This window comes from Harpia harpyja, chromosome 10 (assembly GCF_026419915.1).
Source record: "Harpia harpyja isolate bHarHar1 chromosome 10, bHarHar1 primary haplotype, whole genome shotgun sequence".
Lineage (NCBI taxonomy): Eukaryota > Metazoa > Chordata > Aves > Accipitriformes > Accipitridae > Harpia > Harpia harpyja.
In genome coordinates, this window is record NC_068949.1 from 41689602 (window position 1) to 41709111 (window position 19510).

General features: G+C 44.2%; 1 protein-coding gene across 1 annotated transcript in view; it reads left to right on the top strand.

Annotated features, from left to right (window-relative positions):
• The window catches only part of DMBT1 (deleted in malignant brain tumors 1), a 35296-nt gene that overhangs the window by 12193 nt on the left and 3593 nt on the right, over positions 1-19510 (top strand). The window contains 7 exon segments of the mRNA XM_052798473.1: positions 11993-12304; positions 15185-15496; positions 15987-16100; positions 16680-16721; positions 17176-17487; positions 17662-17715; positions 19295-19445. Coding sequence (XP_052654433.1) covers positions 11993-12304; positions 15185-15496; positions 15987-16100; positions 16680-16721; positions 17176-17487; positions 17662-17715; positions 19295-19445 — 1297 coding nt within the window.

Sequence of the window (19510 nt, forward strand, 5' to 3'; positions counted from 1 at the left end):
CAGTACTGTCCTGCAGTCCCAGTGGGAAAGTTTATCTAATGTGCACTCACAACTTCCCCAGGCACAAGTGATAGCCATCACATTTGGCTCTGTTGTCTTTTTAACTGCCTTTCAAGAGGCTGTGTGTTGCCAGTAGGTCCCTGTCATCAGATATCTCTCTCTACCAAAGGTCGAACTCTCCCTGGGATCATTGCTTTTCATGTCATGGACTCAGTGAACTGTCATGGAGATGGTTTCAGGATCTCCTCCCACCCAAGTAGTGTTTCTGAAAGGCAGTCTGCATGTTTAGCTCTACACCTTCCACAAAAGCTTTTGGATACTTACTCAGGAAAAACTCCCACTTCTTAGCAATTTGTGTGAGTGGTGATACAGGCTCAAGGTCTCAGGAAAAGCCTATTTTAAGCTACATATTTTTGTCAGGAGAGTAACTGAAGGTCAGCTGAAGTTTGTCAGAGTCTATTGCTTATTCATATCTAAATCTAAGGTGTAAAAATAAGTGGTTTGGCTTATGAATTCTCTCCCCTAAATGGTAGCAGCTATTGCATTTGTTGAAGTTGTAACATGCAAGCATTATCAAGTGCCTGAGATCATGAATAATTCATATTTTCTTCCCTAGCCCTTGTGTGCTTGCCAACCTACATGCGCGCAGCTGTAGACAGAGGCTATCTCCAGTCACAGGGCTACTCGGTGTGGAACATCAGCCTGTCTGACTCTTACTGTAGACCAACAATTACATCAACCGAGGTTATATTCAACATTCCATACAACGGCTGTGGTACACGTAGACAGGTTGGTGTCAACATATTTTGGAGAGCTCTCCAAGTCTGGGCATGGAAATTTAATAGACATTTGGAAAATTGTCATGAATCGCAAATGGTGTTGTAGCCCACAGGTATTCAGAACGCAGAAAAGAAGCATGTGTTTCTGAAGGCTAAGGTTTGTTAAAACATTCGTACTTATCCTTCCCAGGGTTTAGGTAATCCCTGTATCTATTTCAGAGTGCTGTTCTAGAGAACAAAATATAGGAGACAGTTAAGTGAACAATCCCATCCAGGATGCTTGGGTTTTCTGAGTATTACATGTTCTTTCTGACTAATGCTAGGCCTGGCACATACAGAAGCTCATAGTATGCACTGTGAACATGACTACATGTGATAATTTTGTACTCGTCTAATGTGTCAAATAGGGCAACAGTGAAACTATCACCTACTCCAATGTGATAAAAGTGCGTGCTTCTGGTTACATCATCAAGAGGCAAAAGGACCTTCACTTGCACTTCAACTGCAAAATGCTCCAGAACACCTGGGTGCAAGTAATGTACATTGCCAATGACACCAGTGACGTCACTGATGTCAGTGAAACCCAGTATGGCAGATACAACATGAACTTGACATTCTACAATTCCTCATCTTTCCTGTGGCCAGTGCATGACTTTCCATACTACGTTGACCTGAATCAGAATTTGTTCCTTCAAGCTTCTCTTCACAACTCTGACCCAAATCTGATGGTGTTTGTGGACACATGCGTGGCATCACCTGATCCTAGCAATTTTAGAACACTGACCTATGAATTGATCAGAAGTGGGTAAGAACCAAGAATTACTTAAAAAGTATCTGCATGCACAGTTCTGAAAGAGCTTAATTTATGAAAGAGTTGGTTTAGGGCCAGTGTACCTTGGTTGCAATTCTCAATACAAATATAATTCTAAGAAAGACTTTTTGACAAAGCCTGAATAAAATATAGTATGACAAAGAAATGCCATTCAGAAGTTGCAGTCAAGCACTGAGATTTCACTCAAGGAGGCAGTGTAGAAACTGAGGTCTGAATTTGTTTCTGAAATAGATGCATGAAATATAGGGATGTCAATGGCTCTACGTTTCCATACATCAGAATTAGAGTTTTGTAGCATCATGACTAGAATACAAAACACTCTGTTCATAAAGAAGAGAAATTCCTTAGCCTTTTCTTGCTATTCTAAAAACATTTTGCTTGATTCAATACAAAAAGTGCCTTTTGATTTGAAAAGGAATAGTTGTGGAGTCTCATAAAGAATGCAAAACCAACAGGGAGCTAGAAGCATAAAAGTGTGGCTTTCAGTGTCCCATTTTGTTCCAGGAATGAAAGGTTCATGCTGGTTTATTTCACTTCTGTTCTTGGTGGGATTTGAATTTCTCTGCCTCCTGGGAGGGTGTTCACATCAGTAACCTTAGCAGTGTAGTAACCTACTGCTAAGCTGGAAGTCAGGCTTGTGACAGGCTAATGAAGTGACACAGTGCCTCCTGCCTACTGGGTGAATGTCCTCCCTTTTATGCTTTATGTGAATTAGGAAGGTTTTTTCCTCTTGTTGGGGTTTCTTTTTATTTTATCTATAAAAACACATATTCATTAAGCCAGACACAGAAGTATTGTCTACCTTTGTGAGCAGGACACTGACAAGGGAGATGGGGCGAATAGATTCTGCTAATTTTCCAGTTAATTTTTATTCATGTGACATGGATCTGTGCCAAAAGCAAAGGTATTTACTGAATCTAAAATCAATAATATCTGTCTATAAATATCAGGTGTGTTGGGAAATTACTGCAGTATAAAATAAATTAAGAATGAGAGGACTTAAAATCCTTGGTGTATTTATTAGGGAAACGAGCACAAATATAATTAAAGACAACTTTGAAATATTCTGGGGTAGCAATTACGGGTGAAATATTATGATATCTTTTCATGGTGGTTAAATTAAACCAGAATGAGTATGATCTAAGTTAGGTAACTTCTAAGGCTAGTAATTGTCAGAAAGTGAAACTCATTGACAGGAAGGTTCATCTAGCAACTTGCTCTGTGAAACATCTGAAGATCTCTGTCAGGTGTTGAGATTCCTCAAGCAAGGTACTCTACAAACATTGAAGGACCAAAGAGCATGTTTATTTCTTAATAAAAGATGTGTATTGGAATTAGTTTTGTCCTTCCAGAATAGAAAAGGGCCCTTTCTGTTTCTGCAAAAACCTGCAGGGGCCTCTTTGCAGACAGGTAATCCTGTTTGTAAATGCAAAACAGGTCCTCACCTGAAACACAGAAACCAGGTGAACCACTAGTTATTTTTCAGCTATTCATGTTTACACGAACTTTGTTGAGCTATGTTATTTCTGTGCTGTATACATTATTGTGGTAGAAATCACTACCACTCTTACTTATTTTTGTCTCTTAATTTCTCTTTTTGCTAAGAACACACTTTTTTTTTTATCCTTTTGAATTCTTTTATACTCTTACCTTCTGGTTTTATATTTAAACTCAAAACATATTGCACAGAGATAGTGTAATAGTGTTTCTATTAACAATAGCTAATCTGTTAATTTTATATCTTTCTAGGTGCGTTAAGGATCCTACCTACTCTTCTTACTATTCACCATACAGTCATGTTGCTCGGTTTTCATTTAATTCTTTTTTGTTTATTAATCAATACCCATCAGTTTACCTGCAGTGTGAGTTGGTGGTGTGCAGGTACAATGACTACTCTTCCCGCTGCTATCAAGGCTGTGTTAGTAGGTTCAAGAGGAATGCAGGTTCTTCCCAGGAAAAAGTGAATGTTGTTATTGGACCTGTCCAGCTTCGGGAAGCTCACGCTGAGAACAGGAACACTGGTAAGTTTAAATGACTTAAATAACATAAGACTCTCTATATTACTTACTGTATGTTTGCATGTCAGTTCAGACATGAAATCCAGCTCTGAAATATACCTTTGCTGGTTTATTCACAACACTGATATAATTCTTATGGGGATTTTTTTTTTTTTAATGAAATTGTTATATAAGGTTTACAAGCTACTTCCTATCATAGTTTAGATGCATTATTTGTTCTGCACATGTCAAATAGCAATTGATTCAGTTCTGTGGGAAGAGGGATGAGATGTAACTCTTCGCCCTGCAGGATTTATACTAATTTTTCAAAGCTGTCTGTGCCTGATTGGCATGTCTCTTATTTATTAGCAACCAATGTGTAGGTCCCTTTGGAAATGTTGTTTGCCTGTGTCCTGTAGCTGCTGTTTCCACTATCGGAAAACAGCATCTTATTGTCTTAGAGTGTAATCATTACAAACTTTTAGTTGCTCTTTAACTTCTTGCCATAACCTTTACTTGTTTGGTATGCCCACAGAATCGTTTGTGAAACAATGTGCAATAAAACAATTTGGTTTCTGATCAGATCCAGATTGCAACATTTTAATTCAAGTTCTCTTTACCTAACTACCTTTGAGATTAACTAGCTCAGGAAAACAAATGTAAACCTCTCTCCTTCTCTTTTATGCACAGAGCTGGCCTCTGATATCCAGGCAAAAGGGGATTCTCAGAGCTCAGCGCCTGCTGCCAGCTCCCACGTGTCTCTGGCTGTGACCGCCATGGTGCTGGTAGCTGCCGTTCTCACAGTGGGAGGATTTCTTTTGAAGCGTAAACTACAGGAACCCATCCCGTACCAGATAATGTGAGAAGCAACCCAAGACTTGCAGGTGGAAGGATATTTTCACCAGCCATCTGCTTCACTATGCAGTTTTACAATCTGTGTAGAGGAAACTCTTAGTTGACTATTCCATCATCCAGATCTCGTCTGAAGAGTGTACTGTATCAAGATAACACCCTCTGTTACCATGAACTGAACTTATAAAGGACCCTGGCTTTAAAATCCCCAAGTCCAAATATACCTAAGATGTAAAGAAAAGTTGATTCTTCCATCCCAGCATCCAAATAAACCACCATCTTCAATGCTAGCCCAGCTGACACCTAAGCACCATGCTAGTTCACTCGTGTCCCCCCTCCCAGTGGGATGGGGAGGAGAATCAGGAGAAAAAGGTAAAACCTCATGGGTTGAGATAAGGACAGTTTAATAGGCCAACACAAGGAAGGAAGAACTAATAACAATAATAATACCAATAAAAGAATGTATAAAGCGAGCGATGCTCAAGGCAATTGCTCACCACCCAGAACCCAATGCTCAGCCTGTTCCCAAGCCACGATCCCTCCTCCCCCTGGCCAGCTCCCCCAGTTATATATTGAGCATGACATCATATGGTATTGAATATCCCCTTGGCTAGTTTGGGTCAGCTGTCCTGGCTGTGCCCCCTCCCAGCTTCTTGTAAAAATTAGCTCTATCCCAGCCGAACCCAGGGCAAACACCATGAGATACTCTGGAAAGTAGTCCAAGAAAAATGTTTCTTTGAGGCAAAAATATCTTAATAATGAGCCATATGTGAAAATGCACAGGGGCTGTACAACATTCCTTACTTTGGGGGGTATGATTCCTCACAATTACATGTTTCTCTGAGAAAATGTAGGCCATTTATAAGATTTTTTTATCGAGGAAAAATATAATCAAATCTGTTATGTAAATGTGTAATTAAAAAAAGCAAGAAAGAAAACGTTTTTTGAGCAATACTTTTTTTGTGTACTTTCAAACATACCACCTATGTGTGTGAACCCCTAGCTAACGCATTATCAGATAGGGGAATGTGGCTTTTGACAAAGTGACTTTGCCAAACAATGATTTCTGCTCTTGTTCTTACGCATTTCTACACCTGTAATGCAGGGGCAGGAGAGAATGTACGTAAGTTGCCATAAGGAAGTGTGACCTGTCTCCTATCCCCATGCGAAAATAAAATAAAAACAATAATAAAGGAAGCATCTGTTTGGAAGAAGCTACTTACTACAGGTGGAAAGGTCATTGGTATTTGATTGAGAAACGCTCCTCTTTAGACTTTCCTGTTTTCTAGCCAGCTATGGAAGAGGAAAGTTCGTTGGGAACAGTATAATGTACTATATGTGAGGTGAGTCAGAGACAAAGTAGTGACGTGTAAGGAAGGTGAGCTGTACTCTAGGCTGACATCCTGACCTGATGAGGAGGATGCGGACAGCTCTGATGGGAATCATCATTACAGACTGTACCACTTTTTCCTTCAAGCTGCCTTTTCCTGGTGACCCCAGGCAGGCCTCTCGTCCCCTCTCCATGCTGTGGAGAAGGGACCATACGAGGAGGGACTGGGATTGCCCACAGAAAGTGGAAGTGAATTTTGCTGGCCACACATGAGGAGCAAGGATTGAGGAGGGTCCTCCCCTCCTCTCTGCCTACAGCCACCTTTGAAGGGCAGAGCAATCCAGGAGGCTGACCTGCCTTTCATCCAGTCCTGTTGTGTGGACCAGAGTTTGTTCAGGCTTGGAGGAATCCAGCGACCTGCTCGCCACAGCGAAGACTTTCCTGGACCTGGGCTTTCCTACCTCTCTAGAAGAGGACCTTCCCCTCTGCTCTTCCCAGACGTGCTGTTTTCTCTCCTGCCCCTGCTCCTACTGTGGCCTTGCTGCTGTGGTGTTGCTACCCCACCATTTTTCAGGGCATAGCTTGATGGCACTTTTTCTACTTCTCCTAGTCTCTGAATATTATTATGATCAGACAAGCAGAAAGATCCTAGACCTAGGCTGTTGGTGCCTCCAATGTGCACCTGTGCTGTTCAGAGCTGTCCTCCCATACTATGTCTGTGCCAGGGGTCCCAGATGGAGATACACCAAGGTTGTATCAGAATGCCAGGTAGAAGCCTGTGGTTCAGTGGTTTCCATATTAAATGTTGCTGTAGAAAACATGGCTAAACTCTTCAAGTAGTTGGTGCCTCAGACTCATCCTCCTTATTTCTGTCCGCCTTCCTTGAGCCACGAGTATTATAGAAATGCAGGATTCAAGAAAACCAGATCTGATGATGACGAAAGTGTCATGCTCTAAAGCACATGTACCTGGTGGATGATCTCTCTGCCACAAACCTTCCTTCCCAACCCCTGCCTCCCCCCCATTCAGGAAATCTTCCACCAGTAAATCCAGTGGATTTGACTCTCAGCAGTAGACAGTTCTGATCCACTTGCATCCTCACCATTGAACAACTGCAAATTGATTTGTAGTTACATGCTTCACATGACACAGGCAACAGAGCCCAAGAGGCCATCAAGGAACCCAATAAATGAGACTAAGCTGACTCATTGGATCATAACGCATGGATTCAAACTACCATTCCTTTGTGCAGATGTCTGTGGATATCCTTATTCCAGTGTAGGTACTTTCTTGTAGTCATGGGGGAAAGCTGATTAATATTCTTTGTCCTTTTAACGGTTTTCATCTGGACCTCACAAAAGCCAGTATGTCTGCAGAAGTCTCCTAACAATAGTCAGCAGAAGAGGAAGTGTTTTCAAAACTCGGTGGAGCTTCTTTCACAGAGTAATGAGCTCAGAAACACTTCGAGCTGCCAGAAGTCCTACAGAACAAAAATGTGTTACTGCAAGAGACTTACATAGCCAATGGGAAGGATGAAAACATGTGCTGTATGGTATTTGCATTAATTAATTAATGAATTGGAACATAACATTTATCTATGCCTACTGTGCAGAGATTGTCTAATAATCAAGATCTCTAGAAATATCTAGATCTTTGAAGTTTGTAGTAAAGAACTAATTAGTGTAGAATGTACTGAAGAATTAATTAATCAGTGTTGTTCATTTACCTGGATAGTTTGACTTTTTTTTTTTCACCTGAACCACCTGGGAATCACTTTCATGTTCCCCTTCCTCCCCACCCTTTTCAGTTATTACAAGGGCTTGAAGAAGAATTGCTATCCATCACTTACTCTTGCTTCACTGATTGCAGTGTTTGATTGGTCAGTCAAATATACTAGATTTTTTCTGCTTCTTGCCAAGATGTCAAAACCAGAAGAATATGAATAGTGAATACCAGGTGTTGCGTATATTTCCTCATTCATGTGCGAATGTGGCTGTTTGTATAAAGAAGAAACATATTTACCCTTCTCAATGTTCACTTTCAAGGCTTCCAACATTATCTTTGGCCTCTTGTGTTTTGCACTTCCTTCTTCCATTCCAATAATGCTGGCCTTTGTGGAAAGACCTTCTAAGTCATCCTCTTTTCCTTGGGCTCCTGGACTTTAGTCTTCATCCTTGATGACTGCCCCTGGAGGCAATGAATTTGTATATGGCAGCAATTGTGCCACAAATTTTAACTCCTGATAAAACCATCTGCCATCCAAGACGTGATGGCTGTAGATGTAGGAATCAGATGAAGAACAAAATTCTGGCTTTTCAGTGTTAGGATGGTCATCAGCTTTTTCTAGCTAAATGGTTAAAACACAGAAACAGAGGAAAGTAACCATTCTGGCAAGAGAGTGATGAATGAGAATGAAACATTATTTCATGTTGTGGAAAAGCTTTGGATTCATTCTTCAAAGAATGACACAGCTGTAATTGTCACTATGCAAAATTAAACAAGGAATATATTAAGAGAGATTCTTAATAGAAATCTGAACCTTTTTTCCCCCCATTTGATGGTTCAAAGGATCAAAGGAAATTTTAGAATAAAGTTGCAACCTATGTAATTTACTTAACTATGCATAAAATCCACTGATTTTTCTGCACAGTTTTCACAAAAAGTTATCAGCTGACCCTGATTCTCTTGACACTTTCTTGCAATCTAACAGTCTCTCAGTGAACAGAGTTTTGACTTGAACTTAAAAGTGCCAAAAAGGAATGTGTTCATATTAGGGCTGGAGGTGTTGACTTCAACTGCAAGGTTCTTCAGAAACTCCCCAGTCATTCTTGAACAGGGCCACCAGGTCTGTCTTATTTCATTTAAAGTATGCCAAAGCTTTAAGACATTCATGGCTCCCCAGGGAGACTTGCCACACCAGCTGGCACCAAGTTATGAAGCTTTTTTATTACTTTGTGGAGAAAGCCTATTTAAGTTTCAAGATTCCACTACCTTCCCCAGACCTGCCAAGGAATCTCCCCATAAAAGAAAAATACAGAGATTCATCAGCCAGAATTGAAAGGTATCTTTGGATAGGAGCTCATTTTCCTTGTACAATGAGATGATTGTGAAACCTATGGTAGCATAAATATTTCCTTCCAGGGAGTGGAAAATGTTACTCTTGAGATATTATCTTTCTGCAAAACCCAGGAAGTTACAAAATCTTAAATAACAAATCAAACATATTTTTATTTCAGATCATAGGACTGTGGTTGTTTCATTGTTCTCCCGTAGAAAGAGAAGCCTATAGAGCCACTCCCCTTCAGAAATAGAGACTATATATTCTGATGGTTCCTTCTGTCAACAACACTTGATGAGATGGGTATCACTATGATTTTGACATGGCTACTCTTGTTCAGTACAGCTGTTCTGGAGACCAAATCAGGTAAAGCACTTAGACTTGTTCCAGGGCGCATAAAAAAAATATAGACTGCTTAGGGTCCTCTCCGCTGATTCCATGAACAGAAATTACATTCATGCTGGTATTGGTTTGGGCAAAAGATTAAAGGGGAAATTGGATGAAAGAGATGAAAGTACAATTTTGTTTTACTAAGATTATGAACTAATCATCATAGTGAATGACAGTGATTTAAACCATTTAGTAGAGTTTGTTTTGCTGCCACAGGGTCATACTTGTCTTAGTGCCTTGTATCATTGCAAGAATTGTGTCTGTAAGTATGTAATGAACGAGCCATTCTTCCAGTTCCAGAAATCTGATCTAAGAATTATGGAAGAAATCATTTATTTTTTTTTAAATGTATATTTATTCCAGAGTATATGCATGCATACATATGCTATATATTCAATATTGCTTGTATTATTTGATTCTTCTTGATCTTATGTACAGTTTAACGAAATATAACAAGAAGTCAGTTTTCATAATCTAACACTGTGGATAAATCAGGAACATCTAAAAATAATGAAAGACATGAAATGCTTTTGGTTCAACTTTTTTGGTCATTGACTTTTTCCTTACGTGACTAGTTTCTATCTCTTAAGTGACTTAGGTGACTTTGAGCTAAACAGTTCTATGCATATTCTAGAATAATTGCAGATGATTTTTCTAACTAGCTATTTAAGCATTATTATGATAATTTATATTGCCATCATCCCCCTTATCCAGTTTTCTTCACCCTTCCTCTGCTTGGCTGGTGATAAGCCATCTCACTCTGGCTGCTCTAGTTCTTCTCTCTGCTCTTGGCTTCATTCCCCAGCCCCTGTCTCTGTCTCCTGGGTCAGAGTAAGTGCTGTATTTGTATGACCACAGGCTTTTGTCTTTTCGACACCTTTATCGTGTGAGGCAGGACAGAATCTAATTACACGCCCCATGGTTATGCTGTCACGGTGGTGACAGACCCTGAATGAAAGCAAATAAAACTGTTTCAGATCAGCTTTAATTTCCTAATCCCACTCTGACTTTTTGCCAGGTTTGCTGTTTCACTTCTCAAAAATCCTATGAGTGTGGTTCAAAAATGTGCATGTCCAAGTAGATGTTTGAAGAAACAAATCAGATTTAAGACAAGGGGCACTTTTGTAGCTTCTCCCCTTGAATTGCCAGTTAAATGCATAGAAAGAGGGACAAAATTAGTTTGGACACTGTCTTGACTGTTCTTCTAGTCCAACAGCAAAGAATTAGATGCAGTGAAGAAATCCTGGAGCTGTTAACTTCTCAGGGTTGTTTTGCTTTGGATGACTTATTCAATGTTTAACAACAAGCTAAAAAGGTATTTGGCAGAAATGTGAAGTGTAACAAGTGTGGCGTGAGTGTTTTGATATCCAAAGTATAAATACTGCAAATCTTAGGTTACAACATTTATTTGCTCACTTACACTTAGTGGTAAGGTCTTTAATAAACTTCTTCACCAAAAATGGATCTCTCAAATCAGAGTTTTCATACTGTTCACTGCAGAATGTCTAAACAAGCCAACTCAAACTGGAAAGCAGATGGGCTTTACCTGAATGAATGCAGTAATGAGATGTCTACATGATAGTTTATTAGGTATTATTTCAAACTTTAATAACATTTTACTGGCATATAAGAAATAAAGCCACTGGATTCCTATTGAAATTTTTATAATCCCATTGAGACGATTGTCCATTCTGTTGAACACTTAGTGGAATTCTTCCACTAAAATTACTCTTAAAAACTATAGGATTTGGTTGTGATGTGGGAACTCCAGGTCCTTAAAATTCTCCTAAAAATTTTAGAGGAAGAAGAGAAATTCTAGTTAAATTGCACAAACCAGGGAGAAAAATAAAGAAAGGCTATTGTTTTCTCTAAAATTCTGTAGTTTTTCTGAAGGATTCATTTGGCCTAATTCTGACGTCATTTTAAGCAAAGTAGCGCACCGCTTGTTGTCCTTCAGTAGTGCATAATATCTCATGAAATGCAATTTATCTGCATGGTAATTTTTATATGGCAGCACTGTAGCAGCCCAATGAGCACAGGAAAAAGCCATGGTCTTGCTGTGCAAGCTGCGTTTTGCTGTGTCCCTGAAGCCTCAATGATCTGCTTGACCCACTGCTCTGCTTTCACCCCCGGCACCCAGGTCAGCAGAGGCTTTGTACATCACGTAGAAGTGCTACGCATACACACTTCTGGTAAGACACAGGTTGAGGGCAGGAAAGCTCTGCTGTATGTCCTAAATTCCAGTAGGATTCAATGCAAATTATGACATCTCCTTGTTCTTTAGCATAAAATATTTTGACAATGAATGAAAGAAACATATAAACATGAAATGTGTTCTCAAAACAAGCAATTTTATTCCCATTAACAAAGTGAAAAAAATTTAGTGCTATTTTCTTAATAGAGTTTTATTTAGACTTCATTCAGATACTGAAATTCATTTTCTCTCCTTTGCTTTCCTATTATGCTTTTCTTATTATTAAAGAATTTCCTTTCTTGCTGGAATAGTTCATGCTCAGCCTGCTGTCTAAATTTTCTGTAGAAATCTTGCATGAAATGTGTGCAGCTGATTTTGAGATCTGGAAGAGAGGAAGAAAAAAGGCGTGTATCAGCTCTGTCTTCACAAGCATCTACGATTGGGCTAGGCAAACACCTACTAGGATCGATGGGCCAAGAGGACAGGATAGATGACTTCTTAAGGTCACTTCCAGCTTATGTGTCTGACTGTGTTTGTGCTCAATCCCCTCTCCCCCAAAGTGTCCCGTCTCCAGCTGGTGAACGGAAGGCACAGATGTGAAGGTCGCGTTGAGCTCTATTACAAAGGACGGCTGGGGACAGTTTGTGATGATTTCTGGGACCTTTCCGATGCCCGGGTTGTGTGCAGGCAGCTGGGATGCGGCCAGGCCATTGCAGCTCCAGGCAGCGCTTACTTTGGGCAAGGCTCAGGCGAGATCCTGCTGGACAATGTGAAGTGCAATGGAAATGAGGTCTCCTTGTCGCATTGTAATCACTCTGGATGGAGGAGGCACAACTGTGACCACTATGAAGATGCTGGTGTTGTCTGTTCAGGTGCCGTCACATTTTTCTTTTCTAAAAACTTTTGCTATAAATTGCACTCAATACACATGTGTCGGCATGGGGGTATGCAGACATTCTCCTCCTGAGATAACATTTCATTCATTCAAGACATATAGTGAAAACCTATACCAGATATACATCTAACCTTTCTTTCTACTTCATTATGAAGAATTTTCCATCTGTGGAAGGGCACACTCCCTCTGAAAAGGCTTGTTCTCAGGAAGCAGAGTCTGATCTTCCAACAACCCTGTCTTTTCACTCTGCTGACCCTGCAGAGCCAGCATGGACTCATGTTTTTCTCACTAGGGTAGTATACAAACTGTGCTTGCTCATTCCATGCAAAGCCATTAAAAACCCAAGGATCAGATACGCATTGCAATATGCAGAACTCATTCCATCTAACCACCCAGCAGTGACAAAGAGAATAAGGAAACAAGTCAAAATTAGAGGCAAAGCTATGTCTGATAGGCAATGTTCATTGCAGAGGAATGGGGTTAGGTGAAACTCTTCTTATGGCAAGCCTTAATGCATTCATTATGGGCAATAATAATTTCACAGTCACAACCCAAACTGTCACAGCTGACAACTCACTTTGCATTGTTTCTGTATTTTTCAAGTTTTCCTTCAAGCTTAGGTCCATTAATATTCTTTTCCTTTACAAATATCCATCCATTTTGAGTACTCTGTCACCTTGCTGTTTTCTGATTTTACTTTCCCCTTATTTTTTAAGAAAAGGTAGTTAATTTGTGTTATTTTCTCCTGTATTAACAACAGATCATCATGAACTGAGACATAGCTGATGACAACAAGTTGTTCAGGTGTTTTATATATATTGCAGTATTCTACATTTTCTCAAAGACGAAGAGCCTAGAGACCTGAATTCATGCTAGGAGAAAATGCTAGCTACGTCAGTGTTTTGCACTTGGAAGAAAACAACAAAACTTGCTGCAATACCTCTATTACCATATGCGCGCCGTGTTCAGTGTCTTTTTAAGTGCCATTTATTTCTTGCTTGCATTTGTAGCTCCAGTGCCTACAACAGACTGGCTGTATTCAAGAGGTGATTCCTGCTGGCCTGATCCACTCCTGGCCTTGCACCAAGCACCGCCCCAGGACCACTGCCCGGGCTGCTCCTGGGGATGACCTGAGCCTCTGCAGAAGGGCATCCGCAATGGGGACAGGTCCAAGCCCTGCTGCTGGCAGCAACCCTACAGCTCCCAGCTCCATGGCAGGAGCCTGCAGAGGACAGTCTCCAGCCGTGTCTGGGCCGTGGTGTCCTGTGGCTGGGAGCAGATGCCACATCGGTACCTTTCCCTGCTGTCACCACCTGGAAATACCACTTTCAAGAAAAATTTTCAATTGGCTGTTACCCACTTCCATTCCCTCCATTGACCCCAGTCAAGATGGAGTATGCCATCAGAGTAATTTGTCTTGATTTTGCTTCATCCTTGAGGAACTGGGCTTGTAGCTAACACACAGAGGTACCCATTGCCCAAGCATGGTCCTCATGTGGGTGGCATTTTCCTTCCGTATTCACAGGAAAGACCACCACAGTGCCGATGACCTCCACACTGCCAACAGCCTCAACACTGGAGACAGCCTCCACGGCAGAGATGACCTCTATAGAGGAGACAACCACCGCAGAACCAATGACCTCTCTAGCAGAGACAACCATCACAGCAGCAACAACCCTCATAGGGGAGACAACCTCCCTACTGGAGATGATCACAACAGCATTAACAAATCCCGCACTGGAGACGGTGTCCCTAGTGGAGACAACCACCACAGCGCCAACAACCCCCACAGCAGAGACAACCTCCCTAGCAGAGACGACCACCACAGCATCACTGACCTCCCTAACACAGACATCCTCTCTAGTGGAGATGACCACCACAGCACCAACGACCTCCCTAGCGGAGACAACCACCACAGCACTAATGACCTCCCTACCAGAGACGTCCTCCCTAGCAGAGACCACCGGAGTGCCAATAACCCCCACAGCACAGACGACCACCCTAGCAGAGACGACCACCCTAGCAGAGACGACCACCCCAGCAACAACGGCTAGCAGAGCAGAGGAGAGCACACCAGGTAACCCTGTCCACCATCACCCTCTGTTCTCCTTAGTGCCCCTGATCTCCCTTCCCAGACCTGATTTCACTGGAGGGAGACCCCCACCCTTAGGCCACTCCAGTTAGACCATTCCTGGCACCCAAGTCCACAGTGAGGGTGCAAGCAGAGCATGGTAAACTGGGGAGTGAGGCTTAAGGCCAGGACCTCTACAGCCATTGCTGGTGAAGGAAACTGTTTGGGGAGGGATTTCCTCTCACTGCGACTGGGGCTATTGCAGCAGGCGATCATTCTGCCTTTACCCCTCCAGCTCCTGCACAGGTAGTACCATAGCTATTTCCCAGACATGCTCTGGGATTTGGGATGTAACTGGAAAAGAGAAAGCTGCTGCATCAAGTATTTTTTCATTCAAGTTAGACCTCCACGGGCATGTGGTTCCTGCCCAGGGAGTAGGTGGCTGTGTGAAACAGAGAAGTCAAGATGGTCATTTCAACTGAATGAAAGACCTCCGCATGATGTGAAGTGCCATGGGACAGGGGTTCCTTGAAGGCAGGCTACTTTGGGGTGCATGACATGCGCTGACTGAGTTCAGAGCCTTTTTCATTGACACCAAATTCTTACTTGCATCCGTAGCTGCAGTGTCCAGCACAGACGGGCTATATTTAACAGGTAATTCACGCCCAGCAGACCTATCCCTGGCCTTGCAGCAACCATGCGGGCTCCCTGCTGTAGGGCCCCGACTGGGGACCTTGGGTGCTGGGCTGGCGGGACCCTAACCCAGTGTCTTGTGCCGTGTCCCAGGTGCCCGCCTGCGGCTCTCCGGTGGGAGGAACGGCTGCGAGGGCCGCGTGGAGGTGTACCGCGGCAGCAGCTGGGGGACGGTGTGCGACGACCTGTGGGACCTGAGGGATGCCCAGGTGGTGTGCCGGCAGCTGGGCTGCGGCCAGCCCACGGCCGCCCCGGGCAACGCGCGCTTCGGCCTCGGCTCCGGGAACATCTTTCTGGACGACGTGCAGTGCCGCGGGGACGAGTCCTCCCTCCAGATGTGCAGGCACAACGGCTGGGGCGTGCACAACTGCAGGCACGTGGAGGACGCCAGCGTCATCTGCGCAGGTGCGTGGGCAGCAGAGCCCACCAGCTCTACCGCAGATAACACCGGGCAGGTTTCGGTGCCCTCCCCTGGGAGCAGATGATCTTACCTCCCTCGGTAGAGCCAGGGCAGAGCAGTGATGTTGGGGGCTTTTGCTGCCTGCTGCTGGAAGCCCGTGTCATGCAAAAGCCCCATTCTTGCACACAGAGGGCACAGCGGGCTCTTCATGCTCTCAGGTGTAGGTGCTCAGTGCAGGGTCAAAGAGCAGGATTGCAGGATCGCAGTTTGGGGAAGTTTGGGCAGGACTGGTGACACATTAAGCTGGTGTCTGGAGGGTGAATGACAGGATTGAGCCCCACGGTCTCTCGCCCATTAGTGCTCCAGCCTTGCATTTCCATTTCCATGTCCATTTCCATGGCCATGCCCATGGCCTTTCCCATGGCCATGGCCATCCATTGCCACAAACCTGTTGCATTCAGTGCCCTTTCATTCACTCCATCTTCTTCCTTGCAGCTGCACATACAACCCCTCCTGCTGAATGGACGTACACTACAGGTAATTCATGCCCACCCACCTTATTCCCAGCCTTGCAGCGAGCCCTAGCCCAGCACAAGAGGAGAAGAAGGGGTACATGCTTGCTTGTGCCTGCCCAGTGCCGGGCTGCTGCTCCCCTCTGCCCATGACATCTCCAGGGTGCGCGAGTGGTGCACCGCAGGGGATGGGCCACACTCAAGGTGTACAAAGGGGTTTTCTGCAAATACCCCCGTGCCCCAAGCAGCCCCCAGGACCCCCAGGAAGCTCCGATAGACCCCCCCAGCAGGTCCCTGCTCATTGTGCATCTGCCTTCTGCATGTCCTGGGACTTTGCTCAGCCACTGCCCTCCCCGGGTCCCTTCAGGTCTGCCCCCCCCCAGCTCATGGTCACTGTGGCCAAGTCTCCAAAACAGCTGGCAAGGTGGAGACCACAGTGTGCCAGGCTGGAGGGTTCGTAACCAAGTGCCAGGATAGAGGCGCATGGTCTCTTCCCCCATTAGGACTCCAGCCTTGCATTTCCATTTCCATTTCCATTTCCATTTCCATTTCCATTTGTCTGTGGCCTTTGCCATGGCCATGGCCATGGCCATTCATTGCCTTGGCCATGGCCATCTATTGCCACAAGCCTGCTGCATTCACTGCCCTTTCATTCACTCCATCTTCTTCCTTGCAGCTATGCCTCCAAGCACTCCTGCTGAATGGCTGTACACTACAGGTAATTCATGCCCACCCACCTTATTCCCAGCCTTGCAGCGAGCTCCAGCCCAGCACAAGAGGAGAGGAAGGGGAACATGCTGGCCTGCACCTGCCCAGTGCCGGGCTGCTGCTCCCCTCTGCCCATGACATCTCTAGGTTGCGCGAGTGGTGCCCCGCAGGGGATGGGCCACACTCAAGGTGTACAAAGAGGTTTTCTGCAAATGCCCCCCAAGCAGCCCCCAGGACCCCCAGGAAGCTCCGATAGACCCCCCCAGCAGGTCCCTGCTCATTGTGCATCTGCCTTCTGCACGCCCAGGGTCTTTCATCAGCCACTGTCGTCCCCGGGTCCCCTCAGGTCTGCCCCACCCCAGCTCATGGTCACTGTGACCAAATCTCCAAAACAACCGGGGAGGTGGGGACCTTGGGTGCTGGGCTGGCGGGACCCTAACCCAGTGCCTTGTGCCGTGTCCCAGGTGCCCGCCTGCGGCTCTCCGGTGGGAGGAACGGCTGCGAGGGCCGCGTGGAGGTGTACCGCGGCAGCAGCTGGGGGACGGTGTGCGACGACCTGTGGGACCTGAGGGATGCCCAGGTGGTGTGCCGGCAGCTGGGCTGCGGCCAGCCCACGGCCGCCCCGGGCAACGCGCGCTTCGGCCTCGGCTCCGGGAACATCTTTCTGGACGACGTGCAGTGCCGCGGGGACGAGTCCTCCCTCCAGATGTGCAGGCACAACGGCTGGGGCGTGCACAACTGCAGGCACGTGGAGGACGCCAGCGTCATCTGCGCAGGTGCGTGGGCAGCAGAGCCCACCAGCTCTCCCATGGAGCTCATTGCCCTCTGTGCCTTGTCCCCCGTGTCCCCATTCCCTCCTTGCCACAATCCCCGTCGTGGTACCCTATGCCCTGAGGTGGGGCCATGCCTGTGTCCCAACACCTTTCTCCTGAGCAACACATCTCACTGAGGCTCTTCTTCCTCCACACCCACAGCTCCTCCAGTCACGCCAACACCTCCATCAGGTAATGCTCTTCTTTGGCTCTTCTCAAATTTTTTATTTGTGGGCTGTCTCCCTGTTGGGCTTTTTGAATATAATTTTTGTTTCTATGGCAGTATCACTTTAAACTTGCATGATAATCCTTAGACAGGCTGTGCTATCCCCTTGCATCTCAGTGACGCTTATTTTGCAGTTATACTGGTTGGCTGTGGACAAGCCATTTCCTCGCTGGGCTCTTCAGCTTTGTCAAGGCTTAGGAGATGTTGTCTAAATCTCTTACTTTTTTAACCACACACATCACCATTGGCAGGGTGGTATATGTACTTTGGTCAGAACTGATGATCTAAAGGGCAACGACATCAAACCATGCCAGGACTACATGCACAGTATAATTTTATTGACATTAATTTTTTGGGTGCATGCTACAGTTTCCTTATTGTTATGATTTCTATACAGCACTCATAAATCATTTTTTCTCCTGAATTTTTTTCATTTTCCATCTGTGTTTTATCTACTTCCCTGATTGTATAATTTAGTTTGTCTTCTTTTAGAGTTTCCTTAAAAAATGTGGCTTCTTTTTCAAAATTATACTGGTTTAATTGAAATGTTCTCCATTTGCATTCAGAGTCACAGGTTGTTTATCAGAGAAGCTGTGTCCAATGGGTAATTTTTTGCTCTTCTGCTTACTAGAGCTGTTATGGTCTTCAGCCTGCTACTTTTGCATTAGAAAGCAGATTTTAGGTTTAGAGCTTGACCATTCACAGTAGAAAAAGGTATGAAAGTGAAGGTGCCTGAGAGCCCATCCAGTCTGATCCGAGAAATGGGCAGTGTCTGGGTACAGCTGATGCTCCCATGCTTGGAATAGCCCAAAAAACCCAAAATCCTGAGGCAGAGAAGAGTCTGCTGCATGGGGGGGTATCACTGTGCAGGAACATAAAATGGAGGGGTGTTGTCTTTACGTGTCACATGTTGTAGGAATTAAGTTCAGAGCTTGTGCTTACCTTCATATAGGGAAACTTTTAGGATTATCTGTGTGTTTAACATAAGAATTAAATGCCATTCATGCTGGCAGGAACATGAAAGATTTTTGCAGCTATGCTTATAGGAGAAACGAGATATATTTAAGACTTGGCCCAGCAGCCTGGAGTGCTTATTTCAGTCTGAGACCATAAAATTACAGAGTTTCCTAGAAGGCTTGCAACTTATTTATCCTCCAAAGTCCTTAGAGGAATAAAGAGAAGCAGCAGAGTAACCAAGGGGATGCTCTCTGTTCAGGAATGTACTTCCATTTTGACTGTCACGACACCTCCCAGAATCAGATCTCCGCTGCAGAAAGGAGAGACCAGAGCAGAAAACGTCAAGGTGTTACCAGCCCAGCCTGAAGAGGGTGGTCTGATACCATGGATGTGACAGAGAACCCCAAATCCAACATGAAAGTAAACCTAAAGCAAAAACAAATATTTGTTTTGATTTGGGTTATACAGAATATCACCAGCAGTCAGTGGGAGACCTGCTTTTCAGCAGCTGCAGATGAGACTCATACAGCTCAAGTACAATTTTGTAGAGGTCACTGTAAGAAAATTCTCTTCCATTTCTTTCAGCAGCACCTTATTTTTGTGGTGGCTCATTCTCAAATTCCTCTGGGATGCTGCAGAGTCCCTTCTACCCTGGAAGTTATCCAAACAATGCTGACTGCATGTGGGAAATACAAGTGGAGAACAATTTCCGTGTTATGCTCACATTTAGAGATATTGCGTAAGTAAAACATTGATTCCCTGGGCAAATAACAAAGTCAAAACTTATTTGAAACAGGCAACCTT